At 45.1% G+C, this 16,486-nt stretch overlaps 1 protein-coding gene across 6 annotated transcripts in view; it reads left to right on the forward strand.

Annotated features, from left to right (window-relative positions):
• The window catches only part of DDHD1 (DDHD domain containing 1), a 466,403-nt gene that overhangs the window by 22,905 nt on the left and 427,012 nt on the right, over positions 1 to 16,486 (forward strand). For all 6 annotated transcript variants that reach the window (XM_078659828.1, XM_078659830.1, XM_078659833.1 and 3 more), the window contains exon 2: positions 14,467 to 14,640. In XM_078659828.1, the coding sequence (XP_078515954.1) occupies positions 14,467 to 14,640 (174 nt within the window). The remainder of the gene's footprint in view (positions 1 to 14,466; positions 14,641 to 16,486) is intronic.

The raw sequence follows: 16,486 nt of genomic DNA on the forward strand, positions 1-16,486 counted from the left end.
TGATGAAACGCAAGCCTAGTTAGCAGTATGATTTCTATGTTAAAAGAAAACCTTTCCGGCAGAAGGTGAGAGACTGGCATAAATATGCACAAAGGTGTGGAATTTTATAAAATGTTTACTTGTCCGTGTCTGTTGGTCTACTTGTCAATGCTTCAAAAATCTACTTGTGTTGTAAAAATTTGACTCTTGACTGTGTGGTGGCAAATTATGGCAGCGTTCTCATTATTCCAAAGCTCTAATAACAGACTCCCTGATTATGTCAGGGCTCATACTATGTTGGAATGTGCATTCTGGCAAGGCTGTGATTTTGCCACTTCCCTGCAGAAAGAGGTAGTTCAAGGGTTCAAATGCCATGTGAGCCTGTGCACACCCACAAACATACATATTTAAAAGGTATCACCAAATCTTCTCAGGTCTCTCCCCTGTCAAACAAGGAGTTAACCAAACCAAGTACAAGTCCTAACCCAGCATTCTATTTAATGCAACTGTTCTAAAGTCAGTTGCCCAGAAGGACAAAAATGTATCCGACTAGGGATATTGATGCAAGATGTTCTTTAGGTAGATCCACACCTTGCAAGGTCACAACCCTAGAATTGACACTAAAGAAGAGCACTGCCTTGATGTAAAGGTGGCAGTTGTGGTGGCTATAGAAGTGGGCCGTAAAGAGAGGAATCCAACAATCAACGAGCAAGAATAGGGTGTGATCTTTTCAGAATACTTTTCACTGGGTTAGTTGAGAGAAGAGAGTAGGATGTGCGTTGGTTGGTGTGGGGGCGGGAGTGGGGGGTCCCTAAGCGGTCTGAGCTATTCAGCAGATCATGAGCATCATGAATGATTCATGCTTCATATTTTCCCAAGTAAACCAAGACTATCTGTTAAACATATTCAACCTTCTTCAGTTTACTGCATGTTGCAGTGAAGGTTTCTAACATTCGTTGATTTTCATCTGTTATTTAATTGACCAGTTAGGGGGAAAGGCCTGGAGTGAACTTGTATTAGCTTTGAATGCACTATTACACAGGCTTTGGTTGACGGGTTCAAGGTCCAATTTTTGGTGGATGTTTATGATATCTTTCTAATAACGACAACTAATTGGTATTGTAAAGGAATGGTTAATCTAGAACTTTTGGAAGTACCAAAAACACTGTTGAAAATGGAAATGATAGAATATTTGTCCTAAAAGCATGCAATCGGTTTTAATTTAAAGCGGACTTTGAATGGTATCTGCTATCAAAAAGATAACGGACTGCAGTTTTCTAGAAAAGACAGAAGTGAGGAGCTCTGAAGTAACATCCTGGTTGAGCTAGAGGTACCAGTGCTCACTTTTCTATTAAAGAGTTCTTTAAGTGATGCTATTGGCAAATGAAAGTGAGTTGGATTTTCAGTATTTTTCCGCCTTTAACAATAAATACAGACAAGAAACACATTGTTTTCTGTCTGTATTAATCTGTAAAAATGGAAAACTGCGAGCCTTAATCACGATTATTCAATATTTTAATACACTGATAATTGTCCCTAGCCAGGAGTTATGGACATGAGCAAGAGTTAAATTAAGCTTGCCAAATTCCTGACTCCATTTCCTAACAAGCATTTGCAATGCAATAGGTCTCGCAATTGCGAAATTTTGAGCTATTGGCATTGTAAATGACAATGTCTTTTATTTATGTGTTTTAAAAAAACATGCAATAATAAAAGGCATTGTCCTTCACAATACCAATAGGTCAAAGTTTCTAAAATGCGAGACCTATTAGATTGCAAATGCAATGCTTGTTTTGTACAAGCACCCCATGCTGTGCTTTCAAGTTGAGGCCACGCCCCTTTCTTTATACAGCCATGTCTAAAGAAAGGTCTGCAGCCCGCTATTAAAGTGAAAGCGCGGTATTGTGTGCTTTTACCAGAAAAGGCATGTGTTTGTCGAGTTAAAAAACAAATACTTTTTTTTGCAAAAACGCCTCATGAAAGCGTGCTTGGAGCGCTGAATGTTGATGGAAAGCATGTTGTGCCTGCAGTAGGAGAATTTTATTAACCGCTACCGCGTTTTCCCGCTGTGCGCTGGAATTTGAAAAATGCACGGTTTGTGACAAAGCCAGCTCGTCATCCGCGTAGCGCAGGTAACGCCCATGACGAGCTGGCTTTGTCATCCGCATCAAAGGGGTTAAAGAAAATAGTGCTTACAGACTAAATAAGACGTATCGTGTATCAACCGAAGTAAAAGGGCCAGTCCTCAGACAAAGCAGCATTCCAGGAGTACACCATTCAAATCTGCTCATTCAAACCTACACACATCCATAAAAAAAGAGATTCAAGCATAGGGGAGATCCGAAATCAGTGTAAAAGGGAAAGGTTCTGTAGTTGTTGGTGATATAAATCACACCCATCAGATGCCTCTGGTGTAACTGTCTCTTAAGGACCTCTCCACATGTGTATTACTGGTCTAGGCGCGTTTCGGTGGATCCGCAATCAACCACCTTCCTCAGGACCAAGGCAAGATAAAATTGAATCTCAAATAAAAGTGGCCGGGGGTTGTCTGTGAAATAACAATGCGAATCAATAACAGCAAAAAAAAGGGTTTGACATTTAATGAGTTTTAAATTGACAAAGCTGACTACATGCATAATCAGTGACCAGGTACCCACATTCTAACATCCATTGTGCACCAAGAGCCCGTGATAAATAGACCGAAAGACTCATATCATGCCACCCTGCATGCATGCACGCAAGACATGTGACCCAAGTAGAAAGAGAAAACACACCAGGTGACAATTAAAAAAAAAAAACAAAAAAAAACCAGTTAGTATATAATGAAGCAAGCCTTACTCCATGTGACTGACACACAGTATTTCTTGGTATAGACAAAGTGGAAAGTCTAAATCTTTGTTATTTGCAGCTTTAACGCTAAATGGCATGCAGTGCCATGCGCTTTATCTACCTGTAGCCAGCGACCACTGGCAATCACTTTCAGCGAGTGTCCGGGGTATAAGCTGCTGATGAGACACAGTCAAATGAGAGCAAACAGTAGCTCTCCTGTTCCCAAAAAAACGAATTTAAAATAGGACAGAAGGATATCATGAGTATTTAAGGTATTAGGAGACTAGTATGTCCTTGATACACTTTTCTTCCGAAATGGTTGGTAAAAGAACATCTTACTCTCATTGAAGCTTTCAAATGGGCTCCACCTTTAGTTCAGGTATGGCGTCTCTGTTCGAGCCGCTAATATTCAGTTATAATTTGGACCACCGATGTGCTTTAAGGCAAAAACGGGGAAAACTGTCATGGTTGTTTCAACAGTTGATTCCGTGTGCTCACATTTATCTAGGAGTCACAAAAAATGCTGTCCTTAGGCTCTGCTATGTATCTAATGGGCTTGAAAGTCGACAACGACCTTTTCTCATATATATATATATATATATATATATATATATATATATATATATATATATATATATATATATATATATATATATATATATATATATATATATATATATATATATATATATATAATATATATGTATAGTATAGTATAGTATAGTATAGTATAGTATAGTATATATATATATAGTATAGTGTATAGTATATATATATATATAGTGTGCTTTGTTGCTCCGGTAGAGTTATCCTGCAAGACTCCTAGTCTGCAGCTGTTCCAAGTGTTGTCGGTTAGGTTCTTACAGCTCATAGGAAACATGAACTTAGAATAAAACAAGCCCCTCACTATACCTATATTAGTTCTGGCAGCTGTGAAGGTTGGACGGCCATCAATCTTACGCTATTAGGTTTCAATACTCAGCAAATAGAAGCTCAATTATATTATATGAATTGACGCGCATTGCAGTACTCAGTCTGTGGGTGTACAGAGCCTCCCTTCCCCGTACATAAATTCAGAAAGTGCTAATATAGAAAGTGAAAATGTGAGATTCTCTAACAACCATATTCCATTCTTACCTTGCTGGGAGGCAGTCCAGTTCTTAATCCGCCAGTATCCCGCTCGGTATCCGGTAAAATGTTGGCATTTTTAAGACCGACACTGATCCGGTCTTTAAATATGGCGTCTGCTCAGAAAAACGTAGATCTTCTTGAGGTATGGTGATGTTGTCAGAAATCACGTGACCGATATTGTGTGTGTTTTGCCGAATCTTAACTCGCTCACAGTCGCCATTTTGCTGTGGCAAGTAAAGATCCAAGCCTAGATATATTTATATAGATATCTGCCTTTTGTGAAAAGCATTGATGTGTCAAATGTAATAAAAACTGTACCGGTCTGCCGCCTATTTATCCCATATGGTACGATCACTTAATAAAGACTCAGCGCAAGAAAATTCTATCATACTGGATGGAAATATTTAAATGTGCGTGGTGTGTACAAAGTGAATGACTGCCGAGAGATTGCTTGTCGGTTACTATCAACAAGGTGGGCGGGGCCTAATGAACAGGGCAGACCCCAACAAACGCCGAGAATGCTTCATAAAACGCCTGAGCAAGGCTTACAAAATCTCCAGTCCGGGTGCGTGGGGCCTAATGCCAACAGGGCAGACACCAACCCCGCTTCCAGAGAAGCCGGACACAAAAGCAACAACAGTAGCTCTCGCCAAGGCGAAGCAGCGCATGCGCTGCATCGGAGGCGAGACCTACAAATGGACATTGATGATGGCACTTAGCAAGTTCATTGTTGGAACATTTTACCTTGCAGTTTATGAATGGAATGGTCCATTGTGATTAACCAGGAAACATGTTGTGGGTAGTAGGTAATCTGTCTTTTGTCATTGATTTAAGCTTTTATAATAGGTGTCCCTGCTGAGCTAATTATTTTAAACTCCGAGTTTGAATTCAAAGAATAATCCTGTCGGAGGAAGTGAAAGGCCCTATAATAATAAGTCGCATCTCTTGCTGAAGCAGGAGATTCTAAAAATTATCGCTGATCGAATTATACAAATTGAGATGTTAAAATAATTTCCGGTTATAAGCTTGCTTGCCAAAGTGTTTGGCTGCACAGCCCATTGTTAATAATCAATATGAAAACAGTAGCTTCTTAAGTGTCCCATCTCTCTTATGCACAGTGAGCTCCCATATTTTTTTTGTGAAATATATTTTAATAATTTTTTCTTTTACATTGTCAAAACATTTCAGTAATAACAAGTACCGACACCATGCTATTGGTCTGGCGTCTAACTTCAGTGGGTGCTTAATATTGACAACACTCATAAATGACCCCCTCCCGAGACACCCAAACGCTTGGACCAATGTAACATCAGAAGTAAACACCAAGTTATAGAGCACTTTACACCAGGACCCCTCGCACTCAGTGTTCAAGACACATCCTGGCTTTGGCTCCCACTGTTTTCCAATATGTCTAAAGTATAGTATTGCACCCATTTACCCTCCAGCTGCTAGAATTTTTCTGGGGCAGCCCCTACTGGCATATGTTGCTTTTGCTGCTGCCATGAACATATCCATGCCCCTTTGCCATTCCTGCATTGTCGAACAGTCACGTGCCCCCCAGTATCCGACTTTCCCTTTTAGCCATGATCAGACCAAGGCTCTGACACAGGATCGTGGCCTTTGGAAATTCGTTATCATTTGGGATTCCTCGAAGGAATTAGGAGAAATTTGGGATCCATCAGGATCAAAGCTTCTCCTATGTTTGGGGGCAGCTCTAGACTTTATGGAAGAAGGAACAGTGTTCTCCCTGGCACCTCAGACAGTTCGGGGATTTTGCCCTTCCACTGGCATGCAATCGACACCTGTGGCATTGCACTCTGTAGAGTATTTTACAGTTTACCAGTCGTAGCCGTGATCTGATTGCCACCGCCATCCGGTGCATCATCGCTGCTTCCCAGTCTGTCCTCCATATCCCCCACTTCTGCCACCCTTCTCTGCCGCAACTAATGTAGGGCGTATAGCATGTTATTGTTGAGGGGTTTTCGGTCAGCAGCTGCCCTTCTAATGGGGCATATTTCAGGATACCTTCACAAGGAAGCCCCTCCGCCCTCCATGCGTGCCTTATTTGTGCATATTTGAAGAACTAAGTTACGTTCACCCCATATTCCTGTTTAAGGGATAAGAATGGCATAATATCACCTCCCTCAATGATGTCTCCAACCTTGGAGATCTCAATCCTGTCCCAAGCCTCAAATCCTTGAAATTTTCTTCTCTCTGGAAGCCAGTGGTCTTCCCACAATTATGTTTCCTTTGTTGGCCTGCCATGCCAGCCAATAGCTTTCATGGCTCTATCCCGAGCCGCGAGTGTAATCTGGGTGGCTGGAAGGGCGCTTATAATGTGGCATCCTCATGAAGAATATTCACACCTAGGCACTGTTGAAAGGGGGTACAGGTCAAGCCAATGGGGGAGGAAATCTGTTTGGTGCTGATACCAAAGGAATTCCCTTAATGTTTTTCACATTGGGCTGCTGGGGAATAGCATGGTTCACTGACACCATTACAAAGGAAATGAAACGAAATGAGCCCTTAGGCTCATTTCACCATCAATGCTATGGGGCATATCTCACTCCCACAAGCACTGATCTAGAAGGGGTGAGGTATTATTTGAAAGGGGATATTCTATCTCCCTGCTTGGGGATCACCCTCTGAGGACAAGACCCAAGCAAGGATTCACACCACTAGACACAGTACCTCAGAGTTCAAACTGCATTGCTTTGGGATATGACTGGGTGTTAGGAATATTTTGGCTTGCTGCCGATTCCGGAAGTTTCCGTCTCAGAAATGTAAGGGAAATGTTTTTTTTTTTTTTTAACCACAGTGTGGTGGTTGAAAGGGCTTCTGGGTACAATTGCCTAGTGAAATCCAAACAAGGCATGTAGCCCTGAACTACCCAGGTTGTGTAGTTTAAAAAAAAAAAAGGTGCAGGTTTGCAAGGTTTCCCCTTGGTGCCCGGGTGAGTTAGGGCCCAAACCCAACTACCACCTTTGCAAAAAAAAAATTGTGGGTGGGAACATTTTAGTATTAATTGCATTTGTAAAGCGCTACTGTTACTCGAAGGTGTCCTGGCGCTGTAGTGAAAACCTACTGGAGGAACATAGATTGTGTGTTATGCAACCTAAATTTGTAAACAGCCATGTTTTTAAGGCCATCAAGTTGGTCACGTGTCTCAGATAAGGTAGGAGGGTGTTCCAAGCCCTAGCTGCGTTGGCAATAATACTTCTGCCCCCCAGTTAGCTTTTTTTCGGGGCATTATCACTAATTTGGCACCAGATGATCGGAGTGCTCTTTGGCGAGTACCAACAGAAGTGTTGGTTTAGAAATTCAGGTCCAGTTCCCTGCAGCGCCTTGAAGACCAAACACAGGAACTTGAACTCGGTACGCTTCCTGACTGGCAGCCAGTGAAGTTTTTTTATTGATCCTGTGATAGATGCATATTTAGGAGTTCCCGCAAGGAGTCTGGCGGCTGCGTTCTGCAGAATTTGTAGTTTATTCATTGATCCTTCTTGTAGCTTGAGATCAAGACTGTTGCAATAGTCTAGTCTGGACAGTACTAATGCAGAGACCACCGTTTGTTGGGCGTATTTAGGAAGTAGGGGCATTATTTTTTGACAGGATCTGAGGGTGACCGCAGAGGAGCAAGCCACTGAATTCACCTGGTCCTTGAAACGAAGTGTGTCATCCATCCAGATTCCCAGGTTCTTCACCTTCCTGGTCGGGTCTGGCAGTGGTCTTAGTGAGTTCGGCCAACAGTTTGGAGACCAAAAAGTAGGGTTGTTGCCAAAGAGCACAACCTCAGTCTTGCTGAAGTTTAACTTCTGTCGGTATTGGAAGCAGCACAAGAACACGCATGCGCCACTAACCTGAATTCGATGGCCAGCAGAGACAATATGACGATAGTCCTCCCGACTCCCCTCGGCACAATACCCAACAATGAAGTTGTCACCAATATCGGAGTATGTACGGAAGGGCTCCGTGAGGTGAACTGGCAATGGGGTGTCTGATGTTCCTTTTATACTCTGATCGGGATTTACCCACGAAGTCACCGGTATCGATATACTGCAGGGGGAGGAGAAGACCGAGAGTAGAAGATAAGTACCACAAACTGCTATTGCCTGAACTCCCTTCCCCTCTGTCGCTAGACTCACCGACTTCTCCACACCTGGTGCCGTGAATAAATAAAGATCACGTATGTGACACGGTTATGGGGATCTTGCCAAAAGTACTGAGAAGTTATCTCCACTTCTCTGTCTTCGCACACCTCCGTTTGCCAATAGTACGTTCAGTTGAACTTTTCGCACGAGGCGTTATATCTACACGTCTTGTAATAACCACAATGCTTCTTGTGGGAAAGAATAGTTCCAGGGGACTAAGATGTTCTATTCCACTTAGTACTGCTAGTAGAAAGACCATGTAACTTCAAAGTAAACAAAACAGAAAGATGTGCACTCCGCACATGAGAGACAAAAAGGTTTGACAGTGCAACAAAGGAAAACACTGGAGGCGAGCCCGCACTCCACTGGTATACTTGCAATAGTCAAAACACTGAACAACAACAGGATACGGCTTGTATTTCACGAACCCACAGGAACTCTGACCCCGCAGGCTCTTCGTCGGCGGTGCGGGAACACGGGAACTCTGACCTCGCAGGCTCTTCGTCGGCGGTGCGGGAACACGGGAACTCTGACCTCGCAGGCTCTTCGTCGGCGGTGCGGGAACACGGGAACTCTGACCTCGCAGGCTCTTCGTCGGTGATAAGCATACATGCAACGAACTCCGGCGGGGACACACCATCCAACCCGATGGAGAACCCGGAAACGGATTGACAAGCACTGTACTGGTCTTTGGAAGGAGTCTAAATAGAGTCCACCCATTGTCCCGATCTCCAGCGTCGCATGGCCTTCTGGGACTTGTAGTGTTTCCTTAATGGATGCTTAACACGGAGTCTCTTTCTCCCCGCTGCGCCGGCATTGGTGATCGCTACAATTTCAGACAGTTCTGTGCCATCCAGTTTCCTACCGCGTTCCTACAGTCCTATAGTCTGGTGCAGTGTCTTGCAGTAGTTCTTGTCGTATAGCCACTACTATTTGGGTGTCGTTGGCGTAGGATGTCAAACTAAAGCCATAGGATTCTATGAGGGGGGACAGGGAGGACACATAAATATTAAGAAGTGTCTGGCTTAAGAGGACCCCTGCGGGACTCCACAAGGTAAGGAGAAAGCATCTGCCTAAAATTTGTCCAATTTTACAGTTTGGGTTCTTTCTGAGAGAAAGGATTCCAGGAGTTTTTTTGGGCTGTGCCCTTAACTCCTATCTCTTCTAAGCAGTCCACCAACAAAGCATGGTGGACCGTATTAATCATGATCAGGGCGGCCCTGCCTCCTTGATTAAGAGTGGCTCTGATCTCTTCCGTGGACTTGAAGTGCTGTTTACGTGCTGTGACCCTCTCTAAAACAAATATTGAGTAGGGTCCAATGCTGGAGATAGTTTAAGAAACTGGTTGAGTTGGATGTTCATATTTCTTTCTATTATTTTTGCTGGAAGGGGTAGTCGGGAAATGGGCCTGAAGTTGTTCGGATCTTTGGCATCTAGGTTGGATTTCTTTCATAATGGCAGAATGGAAGCCTGTTTCCAGTCTCTCGGGAAGTATCCAACTTTGTACATTAGGTTGAAGATAGATGTGAGTTTGCCCGCCACTATCTTTCCCGCCAATTTTAATGTCTATCGGGCATGGGTCGTACAGGGATCCTGATTTCGCTTTAACAAGGAGATTATAGGTATCCCCTATAGATAGATGGGGTGCTAGGGTTGGGCGAGTTTTTGGCCCCGTGAATTTTATTGCGAAATACTTTTGTTTGGTGTTCTGAAGCAGCTGTTTGTACTGAGCCAGGCTCGATTTGTATTCTTTTTTTGTCTCCGTCTTTGTATCCCTTTCTCCAACTTCTTTCCCGGTGTTTACAAGTAAGTTTTTGGTCCTTGAGCTCCTGCAAGTACCAAGGTGCCGAAGGTCATTGCCTGTGGAGGCGTACCATTTTTTGGGGGGCTAGCTTATTCCCTGCCTCTTCTAGTCACTTCGTGTAAGATTTAGTTGCATGGTCCAGGTCAGTAGGAGGCGGGGTATCCGTTGAGGTTAGGAGAATGTGTAGATCCTCAGTTGCTGTGCTTTTGCAAGATCTAGTTTCAAGATATTTTTTAGAGAGTTTTATGCCAGAGTGGTTGGGCGTGGTAAGCTTGAAGAGTCCTGCTGAGTGATCGGACCATTTTCGGGGGAGTATATTCGTGAATGAAAGTTGGGAGTTACTGGAAAAGATACCATCAAGAGTGTGGTGTGGATGTTGTGTTTTTATCCGTTTCCCGTTGCAGTCACAAGGCCTACGCACACAAGTGAGGTACCATTGTTATTGCAAGACTTTGGGGAATGTTGGGTGGAAGGAAGTTTGTGACTCCCTATATATTTCCATCTCAGAAATGTGAGGAAAATGTCTGTTTTTTTTATTTCCCAAAGTTTGAGGTTTGTAGTGGTGCTGGGTACAAAAACATGGTGAGAGCCACACAAACTGAACGGTACCCCTATAACATGACAGGTACACTGCATGACTTCTTACCTGACACCGCCTGTGCTTCAGACCCACAACGACTGTCCTGTTACATTGCACCGATGGTGGGGACCGGGTGGGGGGGGGAGAGAAGAGTTAAGTTTCACTTTTGTATTTCTTTTGAGCATAATGGACGAATTGATAGGATCGCCCTTTACAGGCTTGTATCCAGTTGGATATGCCCATTCTTCTAGGGTCCACTCCCTAGAACTCCATAGGACGGACCCGGTTATGTACGCTTGGGGGGTTGTGGAAACTGTTACAATTGATGTATGCTCTGTGACGAAAAACTAATAAAAATTTGTTTGAAAAAAAAAGTGAGAGCCACACAAGTCACCCCACCCTACATTGCCCCAAGTGTCTAGTTTGCAAAAATGTGCAAGTTTGCTGTATTTCCCTAGGTGACAGCTGAGCAAGGGATTTAAATTCCACAGCTACACACATTGGGGAAAAAAGGGTCAGTGGAAAATGTTCATGTTGTGTTTTGGCTCGTTTCCCGTCTTGGGTGCTAGGTGACCCACACAAGTGAGGTGCCATTTTTATCGGAAGGCATGTGGGGGCATAGAATAGTAGAACGTTTGTTATTGCCAATTTGATTTTGCTGCATTTATGCCTTCCAAATGTAAGAGTGTGTAAGAAAGAAGTCACTTAGATTGAATATGATTTAGAGGGTATTTTTCAATCAATCATTTGTAAAGCGCACTACATATCCGCGAGGGTCTCAAAGCGCTTGGGGGGGAGGGGGTAGGGACAGGGAGGGGCCTCTACTGATCGAACAGCCAGGTCTTGAGTATCCTGAAGGTCAGCAGGTCTTGGGTCTGTCGTAGGCTCTGTGGGATGATGTTCCATGTCTTGGCGGCGAGATGGGAGAAGGATCTCCCACCGCTGGTTGTTCTTCGGATGCGCGGGACGGTGGCGAGTGAGAGGTCGGAGGAGCGTAGCTGGCGGTTGGAGATGTAGAAGGAGAGCTGTCTGTTGAGGTAGGCTGGGCCAGTTGTGTGGTACGTCGAGGATCAGTCGTGCCGAGACGTTTTGGATGCGTTGTAGTCGTTTGAGCTTGGTCGGGGCTCCTGTGTAGAGGGCGTTTCCGTAGTCGAGTCTGCTGCTGACGAGGGCCTGGGTGACTGTCTTTCTTGTATCTGTCGGGATCCATCTGTAGATCTTGCGGAGCATGTGGAGGGTGTTGAAGCAGGAGGAGGAGACGGCGTTGACTTGCTTGGTCATTGAGAGCATTGAGTCGAGGATGATTCCTAGGTTGCGTGCGTGGTCGGTGGGTGTCGGGACTGGGGGGAAGCGGACGCTCTGGGTTCTGCCAGAGAGGAAGGAGGTGGTCCAATCCAGACCCTTGTCTCGGATCCCTGCGGCGTGGAAGCATGCATGTAGTGTGCGGTGGCAGACTGTGTTGAAGGCTGCAGAGAGGTCTAGGAGGATGAGTGCTGCGGTCTCGCCGTTGTCCAGCAGGGTTCTGATGTCGGTGGCGGCGATGAGGGCAGTCTTGTTGCTGTGGTTACTGCGGAACCCTGACTGGGAAGGGTCCAGGATTCTGTTTTCTTCGAGGTATCGGGTTAGCTGGCTGACGGTTTTCTCTATGACTTTGGCCAAGAAGGGGAACAGAGAGATGGGCCGGAAGTTCTTGAGGCCTACTTTAGGTTTTTTGAGTAGGGCGTTGATCTCGGCATGTTTCCAGATCTCTGGGAAGCTTGCGGTCTCGAGTGAGTAGACGAGGGTGCCTCTGAGGGTGGAGTTAGTGTCTGTGTGGATCTGGAAATGCATGTGTAGGTGCTAGTCGAGACCCTGATGACGGCCTTGAAGCAAGTGTGGCTCTGTCCGGAGTTGAGAGTGTGCAGAGTGCTGGCGTCGTGGTGGCAGGTGCGGGGGCCAGGGGTTCTGGAGCTGGGTGCGGTCCAGGCATGGACGGGCGCAGACGGGCTTGCCTTAGGCGCGCCTTTGGTGCGCCAGCGGCCGGCATATATGGGGAGGGAGGAGCAGCTGGGAGGCGGGGCAGCGAATGGGCAGTGGGCAGTCAGGAGGGTGGGCCGCAGGGGACGCAGCGGCGAGGGCGGTGAGGGACAACGAAGGTAACCGAAGGAAAAAGGGGCACAAAATCGAGGGGAAAACGAGTGGCACAGAAGGCAAAACGCACAAAAAATGAGTGGAACAGAAGGCAAAAAGGGCACAAAAACGATGGAAAGACGAGTGGCTCACAGGGCAGAAGGGCACAAAAAACGAGTGGAACAGAAGGCAAAAGGGGCATAAAAACGAGAGGAAAACGAGTGGTTCAGAGGGCAGAAGGGCATAAAAACAAGTGGAACAGAGGGCAGAAGGGCACAAAAAACGAGTGGAACAGAAGGCAAAAGGGGCATAAAAACGAGGGGAAAACGAGTGGCCCAGAGGGCAGAAGGGCACAAAAAAACGAGTAGAACAGAGGGCAGAAGGGCACAAAAAACGAGTGGAACAGAAGGCAAATAAGGGGCACAAAAACGAGTGGCACAGAAGGCAGACGGGCACAAAAAACGAGTGGAACAGAAGGCAAAAGGGGCACAGAAACGAGGGAAAAACAAGTGCCACAGAAAGCAAAAATACAGAATACAGAAATACAGGGGTAGCTAAGAACAGAAGGTACAGAGGGCTGAAGGGCACAAAAAACGAGTGGAACAGAGGGCAGAAGTGCACAAACGAGTGGAACAGAAGGCAAAAAGGGGCACAAAAACGAGTGGCACAGAAGGCAAAAGGGGCACCGAAACGAGGGAAAAACAAGTGCCACAGAAAGCAAAAATACAGAAATACAGGGGCAGCTAAGAACAGAAGGCAGAACAGGCAGAGAGGCACGGGGGTAGCAAGGGGAACAGAAGGGAAAACAGGGCAGAGACACGGGGGCAGCGAGGGGTACAGAAGGAAAGACCGGGCAGAGAGAGCACGGGGACAGCGAGGGAAGAAAAAGGGGCACGGACCACTTACAGGCAGCGGGGGGGAAGACCGACAACAGCAGTCACAGACACAACAATGAAAATACAGGCAGTACAATAAAAGCAATAAAGCGGAGGATGAACAAACCTACCTACGGCCTTCCATTGGCCACCAGGGATGAGGCGTAGGTGGTAGCCTGCGGGTGGAGGAGGGCCTCGAACTTCCTCTGCAGCGGCAGCTGGGGCAGGGACACACAGGCGGAGCTGTACGGAGGGGGAGTGACCTAACTGGTGGGGTCCAGGGTTCCAGCGGGTACCCACAAATTCAGAGTTGCACAAATATAACCACTGCTTCTTAACTCCATATCGTGTGACAATTTCAGAAATACATAGGTTTCCTTGATACCCATTTTTCACCCTACATATTTGGTCTGTACGCGGTACACAATGAAAAACCATTGTATGGTGCAGCTCAGTTGTTGGCTCTGGCTACCTAGGATTCCTGAAGACCCTACAAACCCTATATATCCCCACAGCCAGAAGGGTCTAACGGATGTAACGGTATATTGCTTTTGTAAATTGCCCATTGTGATAAAAAGGTACAGATGAAAACGTTGACAGAAATGACCCTTTTTTCCCTACTCCTTTTCTATATTTCTTTATTTCAAACAGCTAGTTTCTTTGGGAAATCCTTAGGCGATCTACACACGACCCTGGGAACCTTTAGAATCTCCAGGATGTTAGGTGAGGGGTGTGGGAGCGGAAGAGGACACAATTTTGGCATGGATACCATATGTGGACAATAGGTTATATAGCCCAAAGCACCAACTACCCAAAATAGCCATAAAAGGCCTTAGGACTGGAGGGGAGATGGGTGTGGAAGGGCCAACAGTTAAGGGGTTATAGCTTACTTTTGTTTATTTAGTAAGATTATTGCTATTCTTGCTTGCAAAAGTATTTTGAAAGTGTTAACTCTAGCATTATTTTAGTGGTGGGTGAACGTTTGTCTTTTCATATTTTGTATTGTAGAAGCGGATAAAATCCCCGTAATGCGTGGGCAGTGGTTTGTGGATGGAACGTGGCAGCCACTAGAAGAGGATGAAAGCAATCTAATAGAGCAAGAACATCTCAATTCTTTTCGAGGTCAACAAATGCAGGACACCTTTGACCTGGAAATAGCCAAACCACTGGACCACAAGGATGGTAAGTTAATTTCAACAGACATTTTTGTGAATATTTATACAATATTAAGGCTCTATCATATTGCCTGTATATTTGACACACACACTTCAGTGGTTTTTTCGCCCCACATCCAAGAGTGTTTTCTAGTTCCAAAGAGTATCTTTTCCCATGTGATAGACTTTTTATGGACAAAGAGCCCTCGAGAAGTTGTACTAGGATTTTCTTTAAATCGGAAGCATTTTATTTTCTTGGTGCATTGTTTCCTTGTGGAGCATGGTTCCATTTTGCCAGGACATTTAATTATATATTATTTGTTATGTGCCTCCTTTCGTTGGGAGCTTATTTTGCAGTCTGTGCCGTTTTATTCTTCAGTGTCTGACGTCCTGCCTGGATGTTGGCACAATAATTAAAAACATCTTTTGTAAAATTTTCAAATTGTGCTGATGCTTCTGTTTAAAAAATACCAAATAAATACAGTTAAGTTGTACTTGCTGTTTCTCATTTCTCTGTGGTCTGTGAGCGAGGAACTAAGGTTGACTTGTCATGCCATCCCTAGGTGCTCTAGGATCTGTATCCTGAAAGTCATTTGGGATAAAAGTTTTGGGGCCAAGGGTTGGGCAAAATAAAGCTTTGGTTTTCTTATTAAGTGTTCTATATTCAATGATTTACTCTGCTCTAAGGGCCGATTTTAAATGTTTGCTGATTTGACTGTGAAAACCTGTTCTTCTCTGGATACAGATATACGCTTGGAGGAAGCAGATTGAGATTCTAAGGATCTTTGCGCTCTTCCAGTGGTGTAGCATTGCACCAGTGGAGGCAAATACGCCTGGGTAACCCTGCAATTCATTACTGATTCGTTCACTGAAGGCAACACGGTGTAGATTGCTCCTGTGCCTATAAATGTGGTGCCTTTACTAATGTTACCAATCATCGGGTGACCAGACGTCCCCGTTTTCCCAGGACGGTCCCCGTTTTTGGAGAAGTGTCCCGACACTTTTCTCCAAGTGACTCAAATGTCACTGTTTTCAAACAGTGTCCTGGTTAAACACAGAAAATTCCCTGTTTTTCAATGTTACGGTTGAGCATGCACATGCATATGCTCTCTTTACACCGTTTACAGCGTGTGTCGTCGGCCAGCCTTTGCGACCCTTGAGACCCTAAGGCAGTAATACCTGGAGAGAAGTGTTTTTCTTACATTGTTCCATGGCTGCCCTTTGGCAATTTTTAGCATTCCGCAGTTTACCTCCCATGCTTTTCTGTCATGAGCAACTAAGCAACATTAGTGAGTTGTACTTTACGTGGTGCTGACGCGCAGCTATAGAAACGAGCATTGATAAAGCTAGTAAATCTGGCGTTTGCTAGCCTGTGATGTTTTATTGATTTCTGGCAGATATATGCTATAGTAATTAAAAGTGTACATGTAATAAAAAGTAGTAATGCTGCTGTGTAAAGGAGAGGGGTGCCATTAAAAGACCTCGGATTGGTTGTCTGTAATGCTTCATCTGGGTCTGTGGAGGGAGCTGTCATTGTAGTCCTTTTGCTATGTCTGACAGCTGTCAAATAGCCCTACTTTTATGTCGATGGTTACTGCAAACTGTAGTCCTTCTTCTATGTCTATGACCTGTCCCCGTTTTTAGGTCTCGCGCCTGCGATTGCAGGCCAAAGGCCTGCTGTCGCAAAGCGAGACCATAGTAATCATTTCTGCTTTCAAGGACTAAAGAGTAGAGGACAAGAGACTGGCACGCGCACGCAGCCTGCCGGAATCGGATCAGGTCGTGCGTGTCGATTCCGGCAGGTTCCACACACACGCACACGCAGACGCAGACGCACACGCACACACGCAGACACACACGCAGACACACACGCA

This window comes from Lissotriton helveticus, chromosome 9 (assembly GCF_964261635.1).
Source record: "Lissotriton helveticus chromosome 9, aLisHel1.1, whole genome shotgun sequence".
NCBI classification, from domain to species: Eukaryota; Metazoa; Chordata; class Amphibia; order Caudata; family Salamandridae; genus Lissotriton; species Lissotriton helveticus.